The following is a 23735-nucleotide window of genomic DNA, read 5'->3' as shown; positions in this document are numbered from 1 at the left end:
TATTTGGGGATAGTGAGTGGAGCTATGGATGCTAGAAAATGGATTACCAAGTGGAGAAATTGAAACGCTTCAGACCTATTTTAGTTAAGTAGAAGAGTGACAGCAGCAGAGGAACCAGAAACATTTGCACTGTGTATGGGGATAATGCCACTGGACAGAGCATGGCAAGAAAATGGTTTTCTTATTTTAAGGAGGATCATTTTGACGTTAGTGAGTTTCCATGTGAAGGAAGACCTTCGGGATGTGATGAAAATCGTTCAAATGCATTAATCCACAATTATCTACGTCAGTGTATGCAGAAACTGACAAATTTGATGAAATGTGATCATTCCATCATCATCTGACGTTTGCATGCAGTGGGAAAGGTTCAAAAATCATGTGTACAGGTACCATATGACCTAAGCCAAAATCACAAAAGTCACTGGGTGGCCATATGTGCATCTCTGGTTGCTTGTAATCAGTTGGCTCGTGAACAACACCAGCCATTCCTGCCCTGTAACTGGTGACAAGAAATGGTGTCTTTATGCTGACATGAGGAAAAGACAGGAATAGTTGAGCCCAAAAAAAGCAGTTATAGACAAAGACCTGCTCGCATCCACAGAAGGTAATGTTATGCATGTCGTAGAACTGCGACAGAGTGCTGCACTACGAATTGCTTTCCTGAGATGTAACCATCATTGCTGGCATTTATTGTCAAGAACTGAGATGTCTAGCAGATGCATTCCAAGAAAAATGACCAGGAGTACTATATGAAGTGATGCTACTCCATTATTATACCTGCCCACATTCTGTTAGACTGACAAAAAACCCTATATAAGAGTTGAGGTGGGAAGTCATTCTGCACCCACCATATCCAACTGGTCTTAGGCCCTCGGATTTTTCACTTTTTACACTCTGTATTGAATAGCCTTCAAAGAACTTCCTTTCTGGATGAAAATGCACTTCGAACATGGCTTGCCCAGTTCATCTCGAAACCATGTGACTTTTACAGTCACAGAATCAAAAATGAAAAGTGACGCCAGCAAGTAGCAGACTATTGTAAGTAGTGAAGGAGAATATATTATTGATGACTAAAGTCTCTGTTATGCATCTTTGTTGTGTTCATTAAACTTACGAAAAAACGTTAAGAACTTGTGCACCAATCCAATACTTTCGATAGCATGGTAATGTTCTGTACTTTCCCCATTATGCTGTGTAGCTTGACATTCTTTGAGGGGGATGCTAGGGATGGTGGAATAGATGAAATCCCTTATGGTCGCTCCCATCATCTTGTACACAGATTGTCAAGTTAGACTGTGCAGATGGTGTATGAGTGTATTGGCAAAACTAAAGATTTTCCCTCCTTTGATAGTTTTCTCAACTGAGCTTTATTTTTGATACAAAATTTGATTGCATGATATATAAACCCTGTCCCCCCCCCCCTCCCCCCCTCCCCCCTTTCCATCTTCAAAAATTATGCGTGTGACCACTTGTCAGTTCATGACCAAAAGCAAAGGTCTGAGCTTCATATTCCAAGAGAAGAGGGTGAACCATGACCCAGTTTCTGCACTTAAGTTTCCTTTTGTGTAAACCTTATGTTCTTAGTGTTGGATTCTTAGTCACTTACGATTGGCGGCTCAGGATCGGCAGTTGAATCTTAATTTCTTTGATATTGCAGGGATGTTATTTTTACCCAAAAGAAAATAACACCTGTGGATGCATCACATTAGTAGGAAACTCATCTGTACTGCCACCAGGAAATCTGAGAGGCCCCTATGTTCAGATTTAGTGTCTTATTAAGCAGTAGTCAGTGGAAGGTAAAGTTAGCAATGACATTTGTCTGGAAAGAAAAAAAGAAATTGGCATTATTGAATTCATTACAGAATCATAACTGTAATTGTGGAAGTACAGATCACGGGAATTTTCGTGGTTAGCCTGCTGTTATAATTACTGTACAATATCTTTATTGGGACACGATGTGTTAATTGGTCAGAACTGATCAAGATTTTATTTCCATGTATTGTAGCAATTGTTTCAAATCTTTTTTACCCCAGACCTTCAAACAATTTAATAGTAACAGAGACTGTATTACATTTTTACCACATTTTATAACTGAATTTACACTGAAATGTTAATGTCCCCTTAAGGGGGATAGGACGTCAGACGGGCTGACTTGGTGCAGGAGAGGCACCACAGGACATTTTAATTTCTACTGTCTATACTTTTACAAATAAATTCATAAAACTTTGTCAGCATGACCAGGAAGGATTGAGGACTCATACTTATAGCAGTGGAAGTTCAAAAATGTAGCAAAATACCTTTTTTTTTTACATGTGAAATTTCATCATTTTTTCACTTACTACTGGCTGCATTTGTTTCTATAGGTACACTTTTCTTCCTATGTAAGAGAGATTCTTCGATGAATTTTGCACAGCATGCAAATAGTACTTACAGGTGTATGACACTCTAGAATTTTCCAAATCTGTTAAACACTATGGTAAAAATTGAGATAATTCACTATAAAATTTGAGTTTTTTCTAAATAAGAAGTTTAAAATGTAACAGTTAATTCATTTGTTCATAAATTAAATAAACTCTAGAGTTTCATACACATGTAACTATAGTTTGTATGCTGTGCAAAATTCATTGAAGAATCTCTCTTACTTAGGAATAAAAGTGTACCTATAGCAACAAATGTAGCCATTAGTAAGTGAAAAAATGATGACATTTCACATGTAAAAAAATGTATTTTGTTACGTTTTTGAGCTTCCACTACTATGAGTATGAATCCTGAATCCTTCCTGATCATGCTTTCAGTTTTATGAATTTATTTGTAAAAGTATAGACAGGGGAAATTAAAATGTCCTGTGGTGCCTCTCCTGCTCCAAGTCGGTCCATTTGACGTCCTACCCCCCTTAAAGGGGTTTAACATATGAAGTTTATTTCTCTGTACTTTTTAATTCCAGAGCTGCTTGGGAATTATTTACACTGTGTATGTGGAGAACATTGCAGTTCCTTTGGAGACCTTGGTGGGCAATATTTTAGGATGCATTCAAGTTCCACCCCCTGGAGGCCCACAAGTTCGATTCAGCATCGGAGCTGGTGATCGCCAGGCTTTGCAACCTCCAATCAGTCCTTCACTGCCTGTTACACACACATCTGTTAATTTGCTTTTTCAGCAACTGGGTAAGATAATGGAACGCCTTCTATTCTTTAGTTATATGATATTGAGGTTTACTTCAAATATGTGTATTATGTAATTTGAGTTCCGCTAGTAACTGATGTTTTGCCTGTTATATGAACCTTTTATCATAAGGAGAGGCTGGAAATTAGTATGGTGATCATTAGCTTAGGAGCACAATATTGGTAAAAACCTTTGAGACAGCCTGTGAAGCTTTCCTGGATAGGTCAGTTGGTAAGAGTATTGTCTATGAGAGGCAGGAGTTCACGTTGGAGTCATTTGACAAAAAGCTAGCAAAGTTTTCAGTCTTGTTTGTGTACCTGTCCACGACTCAATGGCTCCACTATTCTGTGAGTTGATACATATTCTCTGAAATTATTTACATTGTGTCAGAAATTTGCATACCATATTTACTGTGTAACTCTTCAACTGAAGAAACCTTTTCAGTTGGTGAGTTACTATGTAATGCAGGATGTTACAGCTCACGTGCCAGCTGGTGGGGAGTGGAGCGCTCACAGGCACAGTGGTTCAGGGGGGGGGGGGGGGGGGCAAACCGCTGACATGTTGGTTGTCAGCCTACGCAGTCTTACTGCACAGGCTTGAGTACATGTGGATAGGAGTGGCCAAGTGCCTTGCACATGCACAGAATGTATGCGATTGGGCCACCTTGTGGGTAGCCTACGCTACCTGCAGCTGCCAGAGAGTAATTTCGCCAATTTTCCCATCTTTATTTTGTGAGATCTATTTGGGAAGATATACCATCTGCTGCTGGAAAGCAAGTCTCTAGCTAGACTTTTCACTAACTTATATGCTCTCAACCACTCCTGAAGACTCAAATGAATTTTGTTATGTGAACATATCAAAAGTTTATAGTTCTAGCGCCCCCCCCCCTCCCCCTATAATCTTGTGGGATTTTCTATCATTTAGCAGCTTCTGTAATTCTCCATAGAGTTTTTCAACCTCCTTATTGGAATGTGTGCTTGTTGGTACAGATGCTTGAATAATTTCCATCGTATATGTTTTGCTTATTTGTTAAACAAATCACATTATTCTGTTATGGCTGGAATCTTCAAAATCTGAATATTGCTTTTAATATTCTGGTTTAAACTACTCCCAATGCTTGAATTTATTCCTTGTTGTGTTCCTCTGTGTTAAGACATATGAGGTGTGTGAGTAAAGTAATGAGATTGATCTTTTTATGGATCAAAGTTTTTATCGCATGTTATATGCTTATGCTTACACCTTGTGGTAAAAGCTGTAAACCGACAGATAGTCATTCCAATCTTGATAGCAGCACTGAAAGGCTTCAAGTGGTTGGGCTGTTTACACATTGGTCACATTCTTTTGAATGTGCTCCAAAATGAAGTCCTTTTTAAGACAGTTTTCAATTCCTGGAAAAGAAAAAAAGTCACAAGGACTCAGATCAGTTGTATAGGGTGGATGTGGGACAACAGAGATGTCTTTTGAGACCAAAAATTCCATGATGGAAGTATCTGTATGACAAGGGGCATTGCACAATGTAGCTTCCACTTGTCTGCAGTGTCTGGTTTCACTCAATTCACCATTTTCCTGACCGTTTCAAGTATGTTTTTGTAAAACACTTGGTTGACAGTTGGTTCTGAAGAAACAAATTCTTTATACATGGAACCCCTACTCTCAAAAAAGCAAATCAGCATGGTTTTGATCTTTGATTTGCTCATTTGCACTTTTTTCAGTCGAGATGGTCTCGATGTACCACTTCTCACTTTACCACTTTGTCTCAGCATTATGCTAAAAAATTCAGGATTTGTCACTTGTGATCACACTATTGAACCATATGTGGTCATTAGCAATTCCCTCAAGAATCTCAATGCAAATGTTTCTTCAATTGTTCTTCTACTCAGTTGTGAGGTTTTTTGGCGCCATTTTGGCACAAACCTTTCACATGTTCAAATCTTCGGTCATAATTTGATACGCAATGAAAGTGTGTAACAGGTCATCCATCATCCTTATTGTTAAACATCAATCTGATCTCACAACAGCATGCACACTTTTGATATTTTCGTCGGTTTTTAAGTTGAAGGTCTCACTGAGTGAGGTTCATCTTTAGTGTGTTCTCAGCCTTCCAAAAATGATTTGTGGTGGTGAAAAATTAGTGCCCTTGATAAGGAATGTTCCCCTTGAGCCTGTTTCAACTTTTCAGAGGTCACACTCAGATTTCCCAAGTGTAATACAAAATTTGATAGCATAACATTGCTCTAAATTCTGTGTTCCATTTTTGTAATGCACAACAAAAACACAACTTCACTGATGGCGCTCTGAAAAATAACGTGATGGCTTTACCGAGCTGACACTCAGAACAAGCATGTCGAAGGGATTAACACATTGGTCTACACAAGTAGAACAATACAGTGTTGCCGAATCACACAAAACAGTGTTGTCAGTCTCATTACTTTCCACACACACCTCATAAAACTGGCCTTAATTTTTTCACTGTACTTGTGATAACATTTAAATAAACTTTTGCTGAAAATTGCTAATTTTGGTGGCCAGGAGAAAATTATTAAAATTTTACATAGGATGGTGGATCCAAAAACAATTGTTAATTAATGTATTGTAACTTTATTCTCAGTTTCAGTTTTGTGTGATTTATCCAGCAGTAACTGTAATTGATGCTGTTGCAATTTTCAGATGGCGTTAGAATAAGTTGGGCTGAAAATAACAAGATCAGAACGAGTTAAAACTGGATGGGTTGGGTGTCATTGCATGTGTAAATAAAATTGCTGCATACTAGAGACAATTTTTAAGACTGCCTCAGGGATTGTGATGTCAGTGAAATAATGAAGTTGCACCAAGATAACAAAGACCTTTTGTGCAGTGACACAACTAAATTGTCAACTAGATCATCAGAATAGTTTTGTTTCCACACTTTCTAAAGTATTTCTATTGTTTGTTTCGATCTGCTGAAATACCACACATGTATAATATTGGTCATTTCCATTAGTGCTTATGTCTGTGACCCAATCTTTCATAGGATATGCTGTGAAATGTTGTGAATCCTGTGCAGATGATAACTAACCAGCTGTCTACTTACATGAGTCGCCACTGCAAAATTGTGGCAATTCACAAACGTGACCACCTGCAGCATACCTGATAATACCGACTTAAGAATGTTAACAGCTTTTTCAGTACTCTTGCTACTTTGATACCTTCTACAAAGATGTGAACAGTTCCTCAAGCATATCCCCCATTTTCACTTTCATCTTGACCTCTATTAATCCCTTAATCCTTAGCCTTGGCTATTTTCAGTAAGGCCCACCCCCTTTCCCAAAAACACACACACACACACACACACACACACACACACACACACACACACACACGTTACATTATTTCAGCTCTTGTGCTCTTTCTGGCGCCTCACTCCTCTCAGCCTTATGACGGCTGCTGGCTGAAGCGGCTGGAGATAGCGGTCATGTGTATGAGAGATGTGCCTGCTTTTTTTTTTGTGTGTGTGTGTGTGTGTGTGTGTGTGTGTGTGTGTGCACGTCCGTCCGTCTGTCCCGTTTTAGTGTTAAACAATCTTTTCATCTACCCTTTTCATAATTGTTGATATTGCAACCTGGGCTTTCCATTGTTTTATTCTTTATTACCTCATACATGTAACAATAAATAATTAAGGTCTTCATTTAAATCATCCTTGTATTAAGATGCTCATCAAATGCATTTCATTTCAACCCGTGTATTCATATGTGCTCATGTGCTCGAAGCATGACTAGCCATGTGTGTTGTACTGAAATGCTTTTATTGTGCATCTGTATACGATATTTTTCAATGCAGTCTCATGATGTGTAAGGCATGTATTCCACGACTTTGCAAATACACGGATACTTCGTGAGAATTCCTTTAGTTCTCAATGCATCCAATCTTGCACCATGATGTTCACCTCTTCATAGATTCTGTACTGCTTGTTTTCCAGTGCTTCTTTGAGATATATGAATGCAGAAAGTCACTTGGAGTGAGATGACTTTTAATCCTTTTCCATGTAATGTACCAAAATTACCTCTTTTGCATTCCAAAAGAGAGTGAGCATGACTTTTCGTGGTTAATAGTGTTTCTTTTTGCTTCAGTGAATAGCTATGGCACCATTCCTTGTTTGATTTTTTGTTTCAGATTGGTGATAGTGCACCCAGGTTTCATCTCTTGTAACAATTCAGTCTATAAATCAGTTGGCTTTGACATGAAACTGAGGGAAAAGTTCCTTACAGGCACCGACTTGATCAATAATTAACTGAAGTAGTGCCCATCTTCCAACCACTTTATTGAATTGCAGCAAATCGTGCACAGCATTGTATGCTGAACCATCACTAATACCCAAAATAGTATCTGTTTTGTTTACAGTAATACAACGGTTTTCGTTCAAAATCTCTTCCACTGCTGCAATGTGTCCCCCCACCCCCCACCCCCAAAATCACGATGCAGTGTGTCATGGGTGCAGCGTGTCTTCTACAGAAGCTACATGTCCTTCAAACTTCCTGCTGCAGGAACACACACTAATGACCACTTTTCTTTGATCATATGATGCATTTCCATAGGTTTAACACACTTGCCACTCAGTAAATATCACAGATCAATGCTACAACTTAATGGAAATTGACAGTGTGGTGTCCATATTTGTAGATTCCTTTCCTCTTATGTAACTAGAGATTACAGACTGTTGGACATTTGTTGAAACACGTGGAAACTCCTTCCAGCTGTTGAGTTGATAGTACAGATTTTAGGAAATTTATTTCACATTTTAAAGTTTTCACTTGGATCATCCCCATGGTTTACAATGACACTACAGGCAAAACAGGCCTGTAGTGAACAAAAATAAATTTGTAAATTTATAACAGCCGCCATTGTGAAACAATTAAAACCTTTAACAGACTCCTAGCATCTGTGGAACCAAATTTTAAAGAAAATGAAAGAAATTTGTATCTGGATCATTGTCACTATTGATCACAAATTTGAGAAAATAAATCTGGAATCTGAGTAGGGCTGAGGGCCTGAGATTAAAGGTTCTATAAATTTTTAGATATTTTAAGTATGTTAAATGCGAGGGTAACCCCAAAAGTAAGGTCTCCTATTTTGTTATAAGTACATAGACCTGTTCATTTCTACAATGGTTTACATCAGATTACATCTTGAACATTTAGCTATTTTTCGATGTAATCACCATTTCTGTCTATGCATTTTGGTAGACACTGTGGCAGTTTTTGTAAGCCCGTGTCATACGAGCTACGTGGCTTTGGCGAAGAAGGATGCCGCCACTGGCGTGATTGTTGCTTGTTCTCAGGTTAAAGTGGTATGCCCAGGTTTCGTCACCTGTGACAACTGAGTCCAGAAAGTTGTCCTGTTCGGCTGCAAGGCGGTGAAGAAATGTGCGGGAAGCATCAACTCATTGCTGCATGTTGTCCTCGGTCAGCATGTGTGGCACCCATCTTGCGCACACCTTCTGGTAGTTCAATGTTTCCATTAAAATTCTGTGAGCGGTGCTTCGGGGAACCTCAGGAACGAACGTGCAGAGATCATCCAGGCTGATCTGCCGATCTTCACGCATGCCTCGTTCAACCTTCAACACTGTCTCCTCAGTAATTGATGGTCTCCCACTACTTTGTTCTTCGTGAATTTTGGTCCAACAGCTGCAAACTCTGTACACCACTTAAGAATATTTTTGACATCCATGCACGACTCACCATACACTTCCATCAATTGACGATGGATTTCAATCGGCGCAGTGCTCTTTGCGTTCAAAAACCGAATAGCTGTGCCCAATTCGCACTTGGCAGCAACACCCAACGGGAGCTCCATTCTCAACAGTGTGCGGCGTGCGCATGTTTACACACAGCGTGTGAAGTACTCTTCATAACAGTGTGACCAACTGCCGCGTAAACAGAGTTCTGTACTTATAAAAAAATAGGAGACCTTACTTTTGGGATTACCCTCATACATATGTATCCTACTCTTAGACAGATCGTAACACTTGATTTCCTATGAATAGAATTATAAACATAAGCTTATGGTGAATTACACTCCATTTAACAGATTTTTTACAATTAGTACATGTAGTATCAGGAATTAGCAGTGATTAATCATAAGTCAACCTTCATTGAGGATTAGTATGTTTGTTATAATTTTTGTTATGTTTCCAAAACAGGTATCCGAAATGTGCTTGTACTTTTCTGTGCTATTATGACTGAGCATAAAATACTGTTCCACTCGAAAAGTTACACTCGACTAACAGAAGCATGCAGAGCATTGACAGCACTGATGTACCCATTTCGCTACACCCACGTCTACATTCCATTGCTCCCAGCAGCACTCATTGAAGTGCTGTCAACACCAACACCATTTGTGATGGGTGTACATTCATCGTTACGTAGTGAAGTAATAGAGCTGGTAAGCGAATACAGCAACTACTAATTTTTGTTGTTACTGCTGTTGAAGCATTCTGTTGTCAGATATTTTGGGGAAGATGGCTATGTAGATTATTGTATGTTTTACTTTACATTGTTTAGGAGCAGTGAGTGGATGATTATTGCTACAAAATCTGTCTTAATGCATTTCCGTAAACTGTAGAAAGGAAGATAGTTGTTATCCATGGTTGGAGAAAACCTGTTGTGCAGAAGAGAATTGAGCAGTTGACACATGCATAACTGAGGTGTGGAACACTAATTCAATTTTACACACACACACACACACACACACACACACACACACACACACACACACACTCTCTCTCTCTCTCTCTCTCTCTCTCTCACTCTCACTCTTCACTGGACCTCAAGGGGGTTGTTATCTGGGAGAATTATTCTGAAAATTCGTATTTTCTGATCAGAAATAAATATTTTTAATAATCACTTATGAACCTGTATTATGTTGACAGACTTTCATTTTTTGTTTACACTTTTTTTTTTTTTTGGGGGGGGGGGGGGGGAAGAATTAAGTTCTCACTTATCAACTGAGTTACTTTACAGTTGAGTACCTTTCTTTCTAATTGTATCCTCAGAGTAAGTGACACCACGCCACTGGGAACCTTTACATAACTTTACACATCATTGAGATTAGGCTTACTTTTTAGCTTTTTCACCTGAAAGTTCGCACATTCGTACCAGGGATCTTCAGCCTCATTAGGTATCCTGTTCGCAACTCGTAACCCTAAAAATTCACATATTGTCTCCTTGTCTTCCTCTTACTCTTCTAACCCATACTCATTCAAAGAAAGAGAGGGAAGATATTCAGGATTATTCATATCATTCCCACTGGAGAACTTCTGTTTCCACATTAGCTGTTGATTGAACTGGAGTAAAAAACATAACAATACTTATTTTTGAGCATTTGTATCACTGTAAGGAGTCCACTATATTTCATGATTTGGCAAATATATTTTACTGAACTTTGGGGATGGATGCCCTTTCTCTTGCCACAATCACGAGATAATCCAAAGCAGGGAAGTCACGTGCCATATGTCTGTGAGTTTTGTAAACTTTTTTATGTGTGTTGCCATGATTTAAATATGGTGTGTGTGTGTGTGTGTGTGTGGGGGCGCGCGCGCGCGTGCCCATAGTATTTATGAGGTGGAGATTCGCGACAGATCCAGCATTTGCTTGACCTAGTGTGGGAAACTGCCCAAGAACACACTCGGGCTAGGCCAGTGAATCAGACTAGTAGTCTCTAATCTGCTGCATGGATCTGATCTGGCCCATCTCCCTGTCTAACAACTCAATATGTTGCTGTAAAGCTACACAAGCAGGTCCAAAAACTGTCACTTTTTAAGAACAGCACAGAGTAACAAACAATGTAGGGCTGTCTCTGTTACTTGTCTGAATAAAATTTCAGAATTTTAAAAATTCGTGACTAGACACAGTATTTGATACAGTATTTGAACTGCAAAGCAGCCGTCTCGGGACAAAACCATGAGCAGAAGAAATTTGGGATTCAGGAAGTCACACAGTGTTGAGTCCAGTGAATGTGATCTGTCGTGCTTTTCTGCTTTTTCTTTTTTGTCTGCATCCAAGGTGCTGAAATCCAAAATTAATGCTGAATGAGTATGTGATTTAGTAGTGATGGTATTCAGTGACAAATCTTTTGTAAACTGCAGCATTTTTAATGTCTTAATTGAAATTGATGGGAAGCCCAACAAAATTATATTCAGCACCAAGAAACTGCAAAGCTCATCAAGAAAAAAATAAGAAAATACAATGTGGCAGCAGTTTATAGGTAAAGAACTAGCAACAAAAAGCTTAAAAATATAGAAATGAATGTTTTTGATTCAGAGTGACAATTCTAGAGTGTGATACTCCCCTTTTGAAGCTCAACAATGGGGCTGGTGAGAGGAGAGAAACAGAGGAGGGGAAGGACTGTGCAGCTGCACTGGCAGGATAAAAGGCTTGTGTAGAGCTGGAGTGGGAGCAGGGAAGGGGATAGAGTGGTAGAGAACAGGAACTAGCAGAGGTTGAGGCCAAGGAGGTTACGGGAGTGAAGTATATGTTGTTGGGAGCAGTCTTGTCTGTGCAATACAGAAAAGCTGACTAATAATACCTAGAAGTATTCATTTCAAAATGCCTATCTGCCACTCACTGCCTCCTCCTACACGTTGAGTAGTATTCTGTGCTTTTCAGCTTGTTAATCCATCCCAAATTTTCCATTGCTTTATTTAAAAACGGAACATGCCCCTCTTGTGTCTGTTGTTTTCATCCTATTTACAAATTTTTACTTGAATGGTCGCTGATGCACCTCTCTCAAAAAAATTGAAATATTGAATATTATTTGATTTAATGGATTTCTGAATGTCGGAAGTATGTCCTTGTGTTCAGTGAGTGACAAAAATATCACAGTATTGTTCAGAACATGTAATCTGTGTGGAAATGTTAACGGAAGGGAGAGTTGCATCCTGGTTTCCATGTATTTTCAGTTTAGTGATGAGATAGGCAAGTATCTGCTAAGACTAAAGGATATTAATCATCTAGGACAAACTAAGCCTCTTGTGTACTCCATCAATGCAAATGTGAAGTCAGTATTGTGGCATAGCCGCCTGACTGATGGCCCTGAAAGACAACTAGAAGAAGCCATTATGGAACCAAACCTACATGTATTGAAAGCACCTCACAAATGCCAACCTGCAAAGGGAGGGTTGGAGCAATGTCAAATATTGATGTCACACTAGCAAATGTAGCTACAGCGCGCCGTGTGAAAGACTGGAAGGTTGCGAGTGGAATGACATCGAGTGACCTCAATATCGTACGCTATACCATCACTGGAAAGGAAATCCGAGATGACACAGAAAATGTGCACGTAAGTCCCAAATATCAAGAATGCTAACTGGGAAGAACTAAGAAGAGTGTTTCCGTGTCCAGGAACTCCATCGCTGGGTGATAATGTAGATGTTGAAGTGCAAGAACTGGCAGTGGCTATACATAGAGCAATGGAGGCATCGATATCTATCAGCAGTGGTCATTCTAAAGGAGTACCTTGCATCAAGACCGAGACGCTGCAGAAATTAAGATGCGAAACAAGAAGAGCCAGGAAGCTATACCAGGGATGCGTGACTAAAGAAGAAAGAGTCCAAAGGTTGGATAGATAGATATTTTAAACAAAATGTTAAGGAAGAGTTGTGGGGAACAAAAATGGAACGATGGAAGCATTTTGTGGAGGTAACTTAGAAAACGTAAAATAGTCTGAGTCTTATTTACTCTCAGAAGGAATGCTGGGACAGTAACAGAAAGCTGGGAACAGTCAGCTGCCCTGCTAATGGAAACACTACTTCCTGATGATGGAGAACAAGGTGAGACAGATGATCAGTGTAGGTTACGAGACATATTATGGGAAGAATCATAGGAACAGTAATCTTGTGTACCCCTTTGCACAAGAAGAAATTAGGCATATAATTTTAAGATTGAAAAAGAAAAAATTTCCAGGACCGTATGGGATCCCTGCTGAAGTGATACAAGCTTCATGTGACCAATTAGATAATTACTTTTGTGATCTGTAGAATGAATGTGTCTTGCAAGGAAGGGTCCCTGCACAGTGGAAGAACACTGAAGTGGTAATAATTAGTAAAGGGTAAGATAAAGATCCTATGATGCCCAAATCATACAGACCAATTTGTCTTTTGAATGTTCTCAGCAAGATATTTGAAAAACTATAATGCAAAAGATTACAAAATCACAGACTGCTACATGGGGTGAGCCCTCACCAGTATGGTTTATAAGAGGCAAGTCAACTGAAGATGCAGTTAACAAGGTGGTTTCGCTAGTGACAGATACTAATTCTATGTAGACCTTAGCGATGATTGATATTGCTGGCAGTTCGGTAACCTATGGTGGCCATCTTTCTTTGGTCACCTTAGGAATTTAGGTATCCAGAAGTGCTGTGTAATTGCTTGACAGACTATTGCCATGGGCGACATGCTTGTTTAACATGCCCAGGAAAGAAGATAATGGAGACAATAACAAAAGGCTGTCCTCAGGGATCAGTGTGTGGTCCAGAGTTTTGGGATGTAGTAGTGGACTATAGAAGTTACATGACAGCAGTAACATAAGCGGTCTGGTGGTATTTCCAGATGATGTACTGTTTGTTGTAAGTGGTGATTTCAGAAGAATTATAGAAGACAAATGTAATGCGCCCTGCATGAACTTGAGGGCTGGTGTCAGTGTCACAGTTGTCACTAGCACCTCACAAAACAGTGTACCTCCTGCTGAAAGGGAACCTAATAAGAAACCCTAAAATAAAATTAAATGATACAACGATTAGAAGTAGTGCAGTAACGAGATATCTAAGGGTTTTTCTTGATGAACATCATAAATTTGCACATCATGTTGAAGAAGCAGGCAGAAAAAATACCAGTGTAATGAATAATATTGTAACCTTTTAAATAGGCAATTTCAGCTTCCCTTGAAGACAATTAGAGTATATCACCAATCTATATTAGCATCAGTTGTAGGATATGGTGCGAGCATCTGGGTTCATAGATTGCTACTAGTGAAGCCAGCCTCAGTAGTGAGAAGACTTCAACGGGGGTGTGCTACTAAGATTAACAGCGGCCTACGGCACTACTCCGAATGATGCTTTGTTAGTAATTGTAGTAATATGCCCACTGAACTTGGAAATTAGGAGAAGGGGATCCTTTTACTTGGTAAAGAAAGTCAATCAAATGGAAGTACAAAAGCTGCTTTGGAACTGAGGCCAATTCGAAAAAGGCAGTAAAAGATTGCATATTACAACTGTGGTAAAATAAAGGGACACTTCAGGCATTTGCAGGAGAACATATGAATTTCTCCCTAACATCAGAGAGAGATTAAAAATGAGATTTTGTAACCCATCGAGTGGATTGATACATTACCTGAATGGCTATGGCCCTTATGCCATGTATCTACACAAAATCAGAAATCAATGAATGATAGCTGTGACTGAGGCAGTATGGGAACACCAGAACACACATTGTTGGACTGGGCGCCCTATGAAGATGCAGCGGGTAATGGATATCAAGCGTTAAGGGTGTCTGATCCCAAAGCAGCATTAAGGATCGAATCAACCTGGATACTTGGACGATACTGCAGCTGCAGTGTCCAGGAAGACCAAGGAAGACTTTATGAGGCATTCAACCATAAGTTGTCAAGCTTCCGTCTAGTCTAGACAACATACTCTGCAGATGGAGAGAAGATGACTGAGGTGGGCGACCACCAAGTGAAATACTGTCCCAAAAATTATGGAAGTGTGGACTTGAGGAAGTAACAATGATGAGTGGAATTACTTGCTACAGTGGAAACGCTGCTGACATGCTGCCCGATGCCCAAGGAACCCAGCAGACTATGGCTGTTGACCGGGATACCATGGGGGTGGATCCAGTAGCAAAAAAAAACCATGTACAAGTTTAATGCACCAAAATAAATGGAGAAACAGAGAACAAATTCTAATTTTTGAAGTAGATCAGTACTTGGGTAATTGGTTAAGGGTTATAATGTAGTTTTGTAGAAGTAGAAGTAGTTGTAGTTTTTTTCCTAATCTCTCTTCTTCTTCTTTAGTATCGGAAATGAATAATTAATACATAACTTATCACTATCCAAGGAAATGTGATGTCTATGGCCTATTTTAGCTTTTTAGATAATAAGCTGTAATTGTGAAGAATAAATAAATAAATAAATGTTCAGTTAGGTTTTGCTAGATTTTTCAATGCTAGATTGAATTATTTCAGGAGATTTGTGATTTAATGACTAATGTATATAGCTCTTAATAAATTTTTGTATCTGGGATTGGCACCTTTTTAGAACATTTTTCACCAAAACATTGCACAGTTTTTTGTCACAGTTTTGGCCACAAAGATCCTAGACTTACTTGTAATTCAGCTCCAGTACACATTTAAAGAAGTACATACCATTAAACCTCTTTCTTAATTAATCTCTTTTTATTATTATTATTATGAGGGGTTTCCTGAAGTATGATTTTAGCTCAGTTACACTAAACGAGAAACCTAGAATCTGCATTAAGACCCTTCTTAGATCATACAGGCATTCTATAGTCACAAGGTTATAATATGCTGGAAACTAAAGTGTAGCTTAGGTTTTCACTTTTAAGTTGCATATAAAATCAGCAACTGGTGCCTTGATTTAAAGGGAGCATCGAGAAAGAAGAAAACATTCTTATTGCATAGGTGTTCTGTTCAGCTAATGACACAGGATAAAGATATTAGTGGTGCTAAGGGAACTCCTGAAATCAGGTCCTTATTTTTACTAAGAACATTTGACTTCTACCTTCCAGCATAACATACTTACAGGAATTGTCACTCCAACTGGTTAATGTTCCCAAGAATGGAGTGAACTCCAGAAACTCCTAAGTGTAAAGCAAAACTGGTTGTGGGTAGAGCCTTGTCTTTCTAATTGTTCCTACCACTACCACTAGCATCTCATTTCATATTGTTACTTCACAAGATCTCTACATCACTCACTCACTGTTTTAGTGTGAAAGTCTGGATATTGTCACAAGAGACAGGTTTGATATGTCTCAGTTGCTCCTCTCTAAGGACTTTGATGTTGATGGGACCTCATTGACTAAAATGTATATGATGAATTTCCGTTCTTCTACAGCAACAGAAGACGTGCCACAAAGAGCATTCCAGACAGAAATAGATGTGTGTGTATCTCATAAAATGTTCATTGTCATTACTTCCTTTCTATCGGGGTCTGAAATTGATTTCTGCTCAACAATTATTCTGGGTTTATTCCTGTACTCCAGTCTTGCCACACAAACTTCTAAGTAACATTGTAAAGGTTTCTTAAGTCAGCCATGCATTGCTGTTAAAGTCCAAAGTGTAAGGTAACTTTTTTAGTGTTTGTAAGTTGCCTAGTATTCAGCTTCCCAGTGATTAGTGGAAACAACTTTCCATTTTTATCAATAATAACTTCCCTGTTCACCCTGTGAGTGAACAGCTGACTGTTTCTTCAGCATGCTCTGATCAAGCACATGTGAGCAGGAGTTTGTTAGTTATTGGGAGCTCCAACATTGGACGCATTATGTAGCCACTTGAAGAAAATGTTCAGGTCTGGAAGGAAAGCCAGTGTACAATTGGTGTGTCTGCCAGGGGCTCTCACCTGAGATGTGGAGGCAGCCTTGCCTGTGACTGTCGAGTGTGCAGGGTCCAGTTGCCTGCAAGCTGTGGCTCATGTCAGCATCAATGAAGCCTGTTGCTTGGGTTCTGAGGCCATCCTCATTTAGTGCAGGTGGCTGGCGGAGGTGGTGAAGACTGCTGGTCTCATACTTGGGATACAAGCTGAGCTTGCAATTTGCAGCATTGTGCCTAGAACTGATTGGGGTCCTTAGGTTTGGAGCCAAGTGGAAGGGTCTCAATCAAAGGCTTTGCCAAACCTATGACAGCCTTGGGTGCAGACTTCTAGACCTTCTTTATAGGGTGGCGATTCATAGGACTCCCCTTGATAGGTCATGGGAGCATTACACAAAGGAAGCAGCTGCTCGGATAGCAGAGTACTTAGGTGATGCACATGGCAATTTTTTAGGTTAGCCAGTAGTTTTTGAGGTACTTGCATGAACACTCACCTGTCAATGTGCGATAGGGAAGTCGGACTGTGCTCGGTAAGGACACTTCAATTGTCAAACTTTGTCAGTAAATTGTAGAAGTTTCGTAACAAAGTTACCAAATATTCTGTCCTCCAGGAAAGTTCTTGTGCTCAAATTATCTTGGAGCTGAGACCTGGCTGAAATCCTAAGTAGAAAGCTCTGAGATATTCAGCGAGTATATTAGAAAGACAGATTAGATGCTGTAGGAGGGGGAGTGTTCATTGCAGTTAGCAAAAATATTCTCTCTTGAGGTCAAAGTTGAGTGTGACAGTGAAGTTAGCTGGTTGCATATAACAGATCGAGGTGAAACCAAGTTAATTTTTTAATGTTTTTCACCAATCACCTGATTCCACTATGACTATTAAAGAACATCTAGAGTCAATAATGTGTAAATACTCAGATCATGCATTACTAGTTAGAACCAACTTCAGCCTCTTGTGTGTTGACTGGGTCATCTATGGGTTCATTGCAGGGTGAGGGGTACAAATAGTAAGGTTTGCAAAGAACTTTGGAAAAGGTTTTCTGAAAATTGACTTGAGCAACCAGGTCAGCAGCTCACACACAATGAATATATGTTAGACGTTGCAGCCACAAACTGGCCAGACCTTATCAACAGTTTCAGTATAGTGGAACTTCAATTTTATGTTCTCCAATTTTACATTTTTCATGATTCTATCTATAAATTTGTAGTCCCTGTAAAAGAACTCGTGACACCAATGCTAAAAATTCCCTGATTTTTACACTACCTCCTAGTAAGATTTACCTCGCTGCTGCATTATTACTCAGTCTCACATGACTTCATCCCATTTTCTTCCTATTGACATTTGATGTGACTGAATGAGTCATAAGTGGCACAAAATACAGATGGTCCACACTGCAGTTTTTGGAAGAGGTAAGGGAGTATTTTTGGCTGTTGCAAAGAGGGGCGTCATGAGAGGAAATGCTGATGTAATCCACAACTGGCATTGTCAACACAACTTGCAGTGTCTAGCTTCACCATATAATTATGATATAACTACTGTTAGTTTATGACAGCAATGGAAAAACAGGGCAGTTGACATGAAGTGTGCCGGACGGAGCCAGTGCGTGACAAAGTGGTCCAGCCTCCATCTTTCCTTGTGCCATCTTTTTGCATGTATTTTCAATGTACTGTATTCAGCAATAATATTGATCATCAGCCTTTTAAATGCAAACATTTAGTGTTGAGGAACATGCTCGATCAGAATCAAGGAAACGTGGTCATTTCTGCGTAGTGAGCTTTTACCGTGTGACAACTTGTTATGTCACCCAAAACAGTCAGCACAGCTACTAAACCATACTAACACACACAAAATGAGCTTGCCTTCTAGTTTTGTGGAGAGGGGGAGTGACCCTTCAACAATGAGTGCAGATAGGGGTGAAAGCATTTTGTGATGTGTTAAAAATATACTTTTCATATGGATCATGTGCTATGGCAAAGGTATCACATGGAAATAGAACAAGGATTTTGCGACAGCACGTTTTAAAGACACTTGTGTTCACAGTACACTTGCAACAGCTACAGACACTTCTTTGTATATACTTTGCACCACACGCTGTAGATAGTTAAGATTGGTGCAGTGGTGATAGAACACATGAAGCAAAACTGTAAAGCCTGAGCTTTCTTTTAATTTTAAATTTTACACAGTGTACAGAATTTCATTGAGCCAACTTCTTACAAACTGGTAATGTCATCTGGGGAAGTAAACTCATTTTTTCATTTCTGTTTCTCTCATTGAGAGAAGGAAGCGCGTGCGCACGTACAGGCACATGTGTTAGAGTTCTACGCTTCTCACCATTACCTCACAGTTTTTGGTTTAATTCACCATGTTCATAAGTTTTTATAAAGAATGTAGCAACCAGTTGAGGAAACAATTTATTTATCTTCTTGCAAATCGATTTCGACTGATATCAGTCATCATTGGTGGATTTTTCTAACCGATAGATACATGCCATAAGTAGGACAATCCTTGGCAGATTTCTATCGTGAAGTCAGTCGAAAAGGCTAGAAGAGTATTTTTGCTAGAAAGATAAGCAGTTATTAACGTCTCAATTAGACAGTGAACTGACATCACTTACTTCTAGTAAGATGTGCATAAAGAAATTACAGGGTGAAGTTTAAACAGTTTGTAAATCATGGTCTGGAGAACTTTGTGGCTAGTAAGTGGATTAAACATGCAAAAGACCCACCAATGTTTGAGAGAATGCCCAAATGACTACAGGGAAAATTTAGTAGAGAGTCATGCACCTATGAAAAGATATATGTGTGAAGCATATAATTACCAAACTGTTATACCTTAGCAAAAGATGTGGCAGAGAACCTGAGAAATTTGTGGTCCTGCATAAAATCGCTAAGCGGATGTAAGGCATTCATCCAGTCACTTGGCAGCCAGTCTGACATCACAGTTGAAGCTGGTAAAACAGAGCCAAAGTTTTAAATTTCGCAGTTAAGAAATTGTTATCCCAGGAAAATCTTATAAGCATGCCCTCGTTTGTCTCCTGTATGGATGACATAGTAATAAGCATACCTGGCATAGAGGAACAACTGAAATAATTGAAAACAAATTAAGCCATCAGGTCTGGATTGGATCTGAATTAAGTTTTACAAAGAGTACTCCACAGCATGGCTTGCATATATCCCAAATCTCTTGCCCAGCCCAAAGCTCCAAGCGATTGGGAAAACACACAGGTGATTCTTGTATATGTTGTTGTTGTGGTCTTCAGTCCTGAGACTGGTTTGATGCAGCTCTCCATGTTACTCTAACCTGTGCAAGCTTCATCATCTCCCAGTACCTACTGCAACCTACATCCTTCTGAATCTGCTTATGTATTGATCTCTTGGTCTCCCTCTACGATTTTTACCCTCCACGCTGCCCTCCAATGCTAAATTTGTGATCCCTTGATGCCTTAAAACATGTCCTAGAAACCGATCCCTTCTTCTAGTCAAGTTGTGCCACAAACTTCTCTTCTCCCCAATCCTATTCAATACCTCCTCATTAGTTATATATATTAGAAGAAGGGTAAAAGAATGGACCCACAAAGCCAGAGACCAGTATCCCTAACATCGGTTTGCTGCAGAATCCTTGAATGTATTGAATATAATAAATTTTCTTGAGACAGAGAAGCTTGTGTCCATGAATCAGTATACTTTTCGAAAGCCTCACTCGTGCAGCACTGAGCTTGCCCTTTTCACACATGATTACTGCAAACTAAGGTTGAAGGCCAACAGAGAGATTCCATATTTCTAGATTTTCAGAAAGCATTTGACACAGTGCCTCACTGCAGACTATTGATGGAGATGAGAGCATATGGAATAGGTTCACAGATAGACGAGTGGCTCGAAAACTTCTTCAGTAATAGAACCAAGTATGTTGTCTTCGACAGTGAGTGTTCACCAGAGACAAGGGGATCATCAACAGAGCCCCAGGGACATGTGGTAGGACCTCTCTTACTTTCTGTATACATAAGTGATCTGATGGACAGTGCGAGCAGCAGTTTGCGGTCCTTTATTGTATTGATTTATTTATTTTATTTATATTTAAAAACAAAGATGATGTGACTTACCATACCAAAGCGCTGGCAGGTCGATAGAAACACATACATACACACAAAATTCAAGCTTTCGCAACAAACTGTTGCCTCATCAGGAAAGAGGGAAGGAGAGGGAAAGACGAAAGGAAGTGGGTTTTAAGGAAGAGGGTAAGGAGTCATTCCAATCCCGGGAGCGGAAAGACTTACCTTAGGGGGAAAAAAGGACGGGTGTACAATCGCGCGCGCGCACGCACGCACACACACACACACACACACACACACACACACACACACACACACACACACACACATCCATCGACACACATACAGACACAAGCAGACATATTTAAAGACAAAGAGTTTGGGCAGAGATGTCAGTCGAGGCGGAAGTGCAGAGTCAAAGATGATGTTGAATGACAGGTGAGGTATGAGTGGCAGCAACTTGAAATTAGCGGAGATTGAGGCCTGGTGGGTAACGGGAAGAGAGGATTTATTGAAGAGCAAGTTCCCATCTCCGGAGTTCGGATGGGTTGGTGTTGGTGGGAAGTATCCAGATAACCCGGACGGTGTAACACTGTGCCAAGATGTGCTGGCCGTGCACCAAGGCATGTGTAGCCATAGGGTGATCCTCATTACCAACAAACACTGTCTGCCTGTGTCCATTCATGCGAATGCACAGTTTCTTGCTGGTCATTCCCACATAGAATGCATCACAGTGTAGGCAGGTCAGTTGGTAAATCACGTGGGTGCTTTCACATGTGGCTCTGCCTTTGATCATGTACACCTTCCGGGTTACAGGACTGGAGTAGGTGGTGGTGGGAGGGTGCATGGGACAGGTTTTACACCGGGGGCGGTTACAAGGGTGGGAGCCAGAGGTGTTTGGGGATTTCATAGGGATGAACTAAGAGGTTACGAAGGTTAGGTGGACGGTGGAAAGACACTCTTGGTGGAGTGGAGAGGATTTCATGAAGGATGGATCTCATTTCAGGGCAGGATTTGAGGAAGTTGTATCCCTGCTGGAGAGCCACATTCAGAGTCTGGTCCAGTCCCGGAAAGTATCCTGTCACAAGTGGGGCACTTTTGGGGTTCTTCTGTGGGAGGTTCTGGGTTTGAGGGGATGAGGAAGTGGCTCTGGTTATTTGCTTCTGTACCAGGTCGGGAGGGTAGTTGCGGTATGCGAAAGCTGTTGTCAAGTTGTTGGTGTAATGGTTCAGGGATTCCGGACTGGAGCAGATTCGTTTGCCACGAAGACCTAGGCTGTAGGGAAGGGACCGTTTGATGTGGAATGGGTGGCAGCTGTCATAATGGAGGTACTGTTGCTTGTTGGTGGGTTTGATGTGGACGGACGTGTGAAGCTGGCCATTGGACAGGTGGAGGTCAACTTCAAGGAAAGTGGCATGGGATTTGGAGTAGGACCAGGTGAATCTGATGGAACCAAAGGAGTTGAGGTTGGAGAGGAAATTCTGGAGTTCTTCTTCACTGTGAGTCCAGATCATGAAGATGTCATCAATAAATCTGTACCAAACTTTGGGTTGGCAGGCCTGGGTAACCAACAAGGCTTCCTCTAAGTGACCCATGAATAGGTTGGCGTACGATGGGACCATCCTGGTACCCATGGCTGTTCCCTTTAATTGTTGGTACGTCTGGCCTTCAAAAGTGAAGAAGTTGTGGGTCAGGATGAAGCTGGCTAAGGTGATGAGGAAAGAGGTTTTAGGTAGGGTGGCAGGTGATCGGCGTGAAAGGAAGTGCTCCATCGCAGCGAGGCCCTGGACGTGCGGAATATTTGTGTATAAGGAAGTGGCATCAATGGTTACAAGGATGATTTCTGGGGGGTTACGGTTTGGGTAAGGATTCCAGGCCCCCCCTGCGGGTTCGGGGGTTAGAATAGGCCCGCGGTATTCCTGCCTGTCGTAAGAGGCGACTAAAAGGAGTCTCAAATGTTTTGGCCTTAATGTGATGGTCCCCCTTGGGGTTTGACGTCCATTTTTCAAAATTCTACAGAAGTACGAGCCTTTTGGGGAAGGACACCTTACATGGTGTACCACTGGTCCTAAGTGCGCTAAGACCTTGGCACTCAGCATTGCACCGGCGTTGTCACCATACCCATTATTCCTCAAATTGGGCCTAAACGCCTGATGGGTTGTCCACGTTACGCCCATAGTGCCTCTCCATCTGCACCAGCGATCATGATGGACTTTCCATGGCACCAGACATCCAGCACGGTAGCCAGCCCGTTGTGGTGGGGTCGTCATGTACCCTCTAGGTTGTAGCCCCCTGACAACACAGGGATCGTACTGCCGATACCTGAGCTGCACCCTCCCCACGTTGGCCAAGGAGTAGATGCCCGTCTCCTTGGGGCATCAGGACTCCCGGCAATGGTCATCCTGCCAGGTGGCCCTTGCTGCGGCTGGGTGGCGCCCGTGGGGAGAGCCCCTGGTCGGAGTGGGTGGTATCGGGGCGGACGTTTCGCACATGAAACGTCAACACGTATCAGGTCGCTCTGCGGCCGAGTCTTCCAAAAGAAAAGGTACCGTTTCCAGCTCTGGTTCTCCTGCCCTTTCCCCCTTGGCCACTCCATGGGAGGAGGGACAGGCCCGCCGGCTTGGGGTGAAGTACTTCCCCCGCTATTTGGTCTGTTCTCGAACAGATGGGGGGACGTTCGCCACCTCCAAGCCCATGTTCTTTGTTCAACACATTGAGGACGTCTTCGGGGAAATCGAGGCTCTCAGCAAGATGAGATCGGGGTCCGTTCTTATCAAGACCACCTCTGCCACACAATCGGCGGCACTCCAGGCGTGCGACCGCCTAGGGGACATCCCAGTCTCCATTGTCCCACATCTGGCACTCAATAGGACGCAGGGGGTCATTTTTCATCGTGACCTCCTGCTACAATCTGATGAGGAGCTCAGGGCCAACCTGGAGCGCCGCGGCGTGCA

The 23735-nt window shown here is 41.0% G+C and overlaps 1 protein-coding gene across 2 annotated transcripts in view; it reads left to right on the top strand.

Moving 5' to 3' along the window:
- LOC126412073 (myotubularin-related protein 13) overlaps positions 1–23735 on the top strand; it is a 251951-nt gene that overhangs the window by 35150 nt on the left and 193066 nt on the right. For both annotated transcript variants that reach the window (XM_050081473.1, XM_050081472.1), the window contains exons 5-6: positions 2945–3164; positions 9338–9579. In XM_050081473.1, coding sequence (XP_049937430.1) covers positions 2945–3164; positions 9338–9579 — 462 coding nt within the window. The remainder of the gene's footprint in view (positions 1–2944; positions 3165–9337; positions 9580–23735) is intronic.

Source organism: Schistocerca serialis, chromosome 7 (assembly GCF_023864345.2).
Source record: "Schistocerca serialis cubense isolate TAMUIC-IGC-003099 chromosome 7, iqSchSeri2.2, whole genome shotgun sequence".
In the NCBI taxonomy this organism is placed as follows: Eukaryota; Metazoa; Arthropoda; class Insecta; order Orthoptera; family Acrididae; genus Schistocerca; species Schistocerca serialis.
The sequence above is the reverse complement of the archived record's forward strand: the minus strand, read 5'-3'. Positions and strand labels throughout refer to the sequence as shown.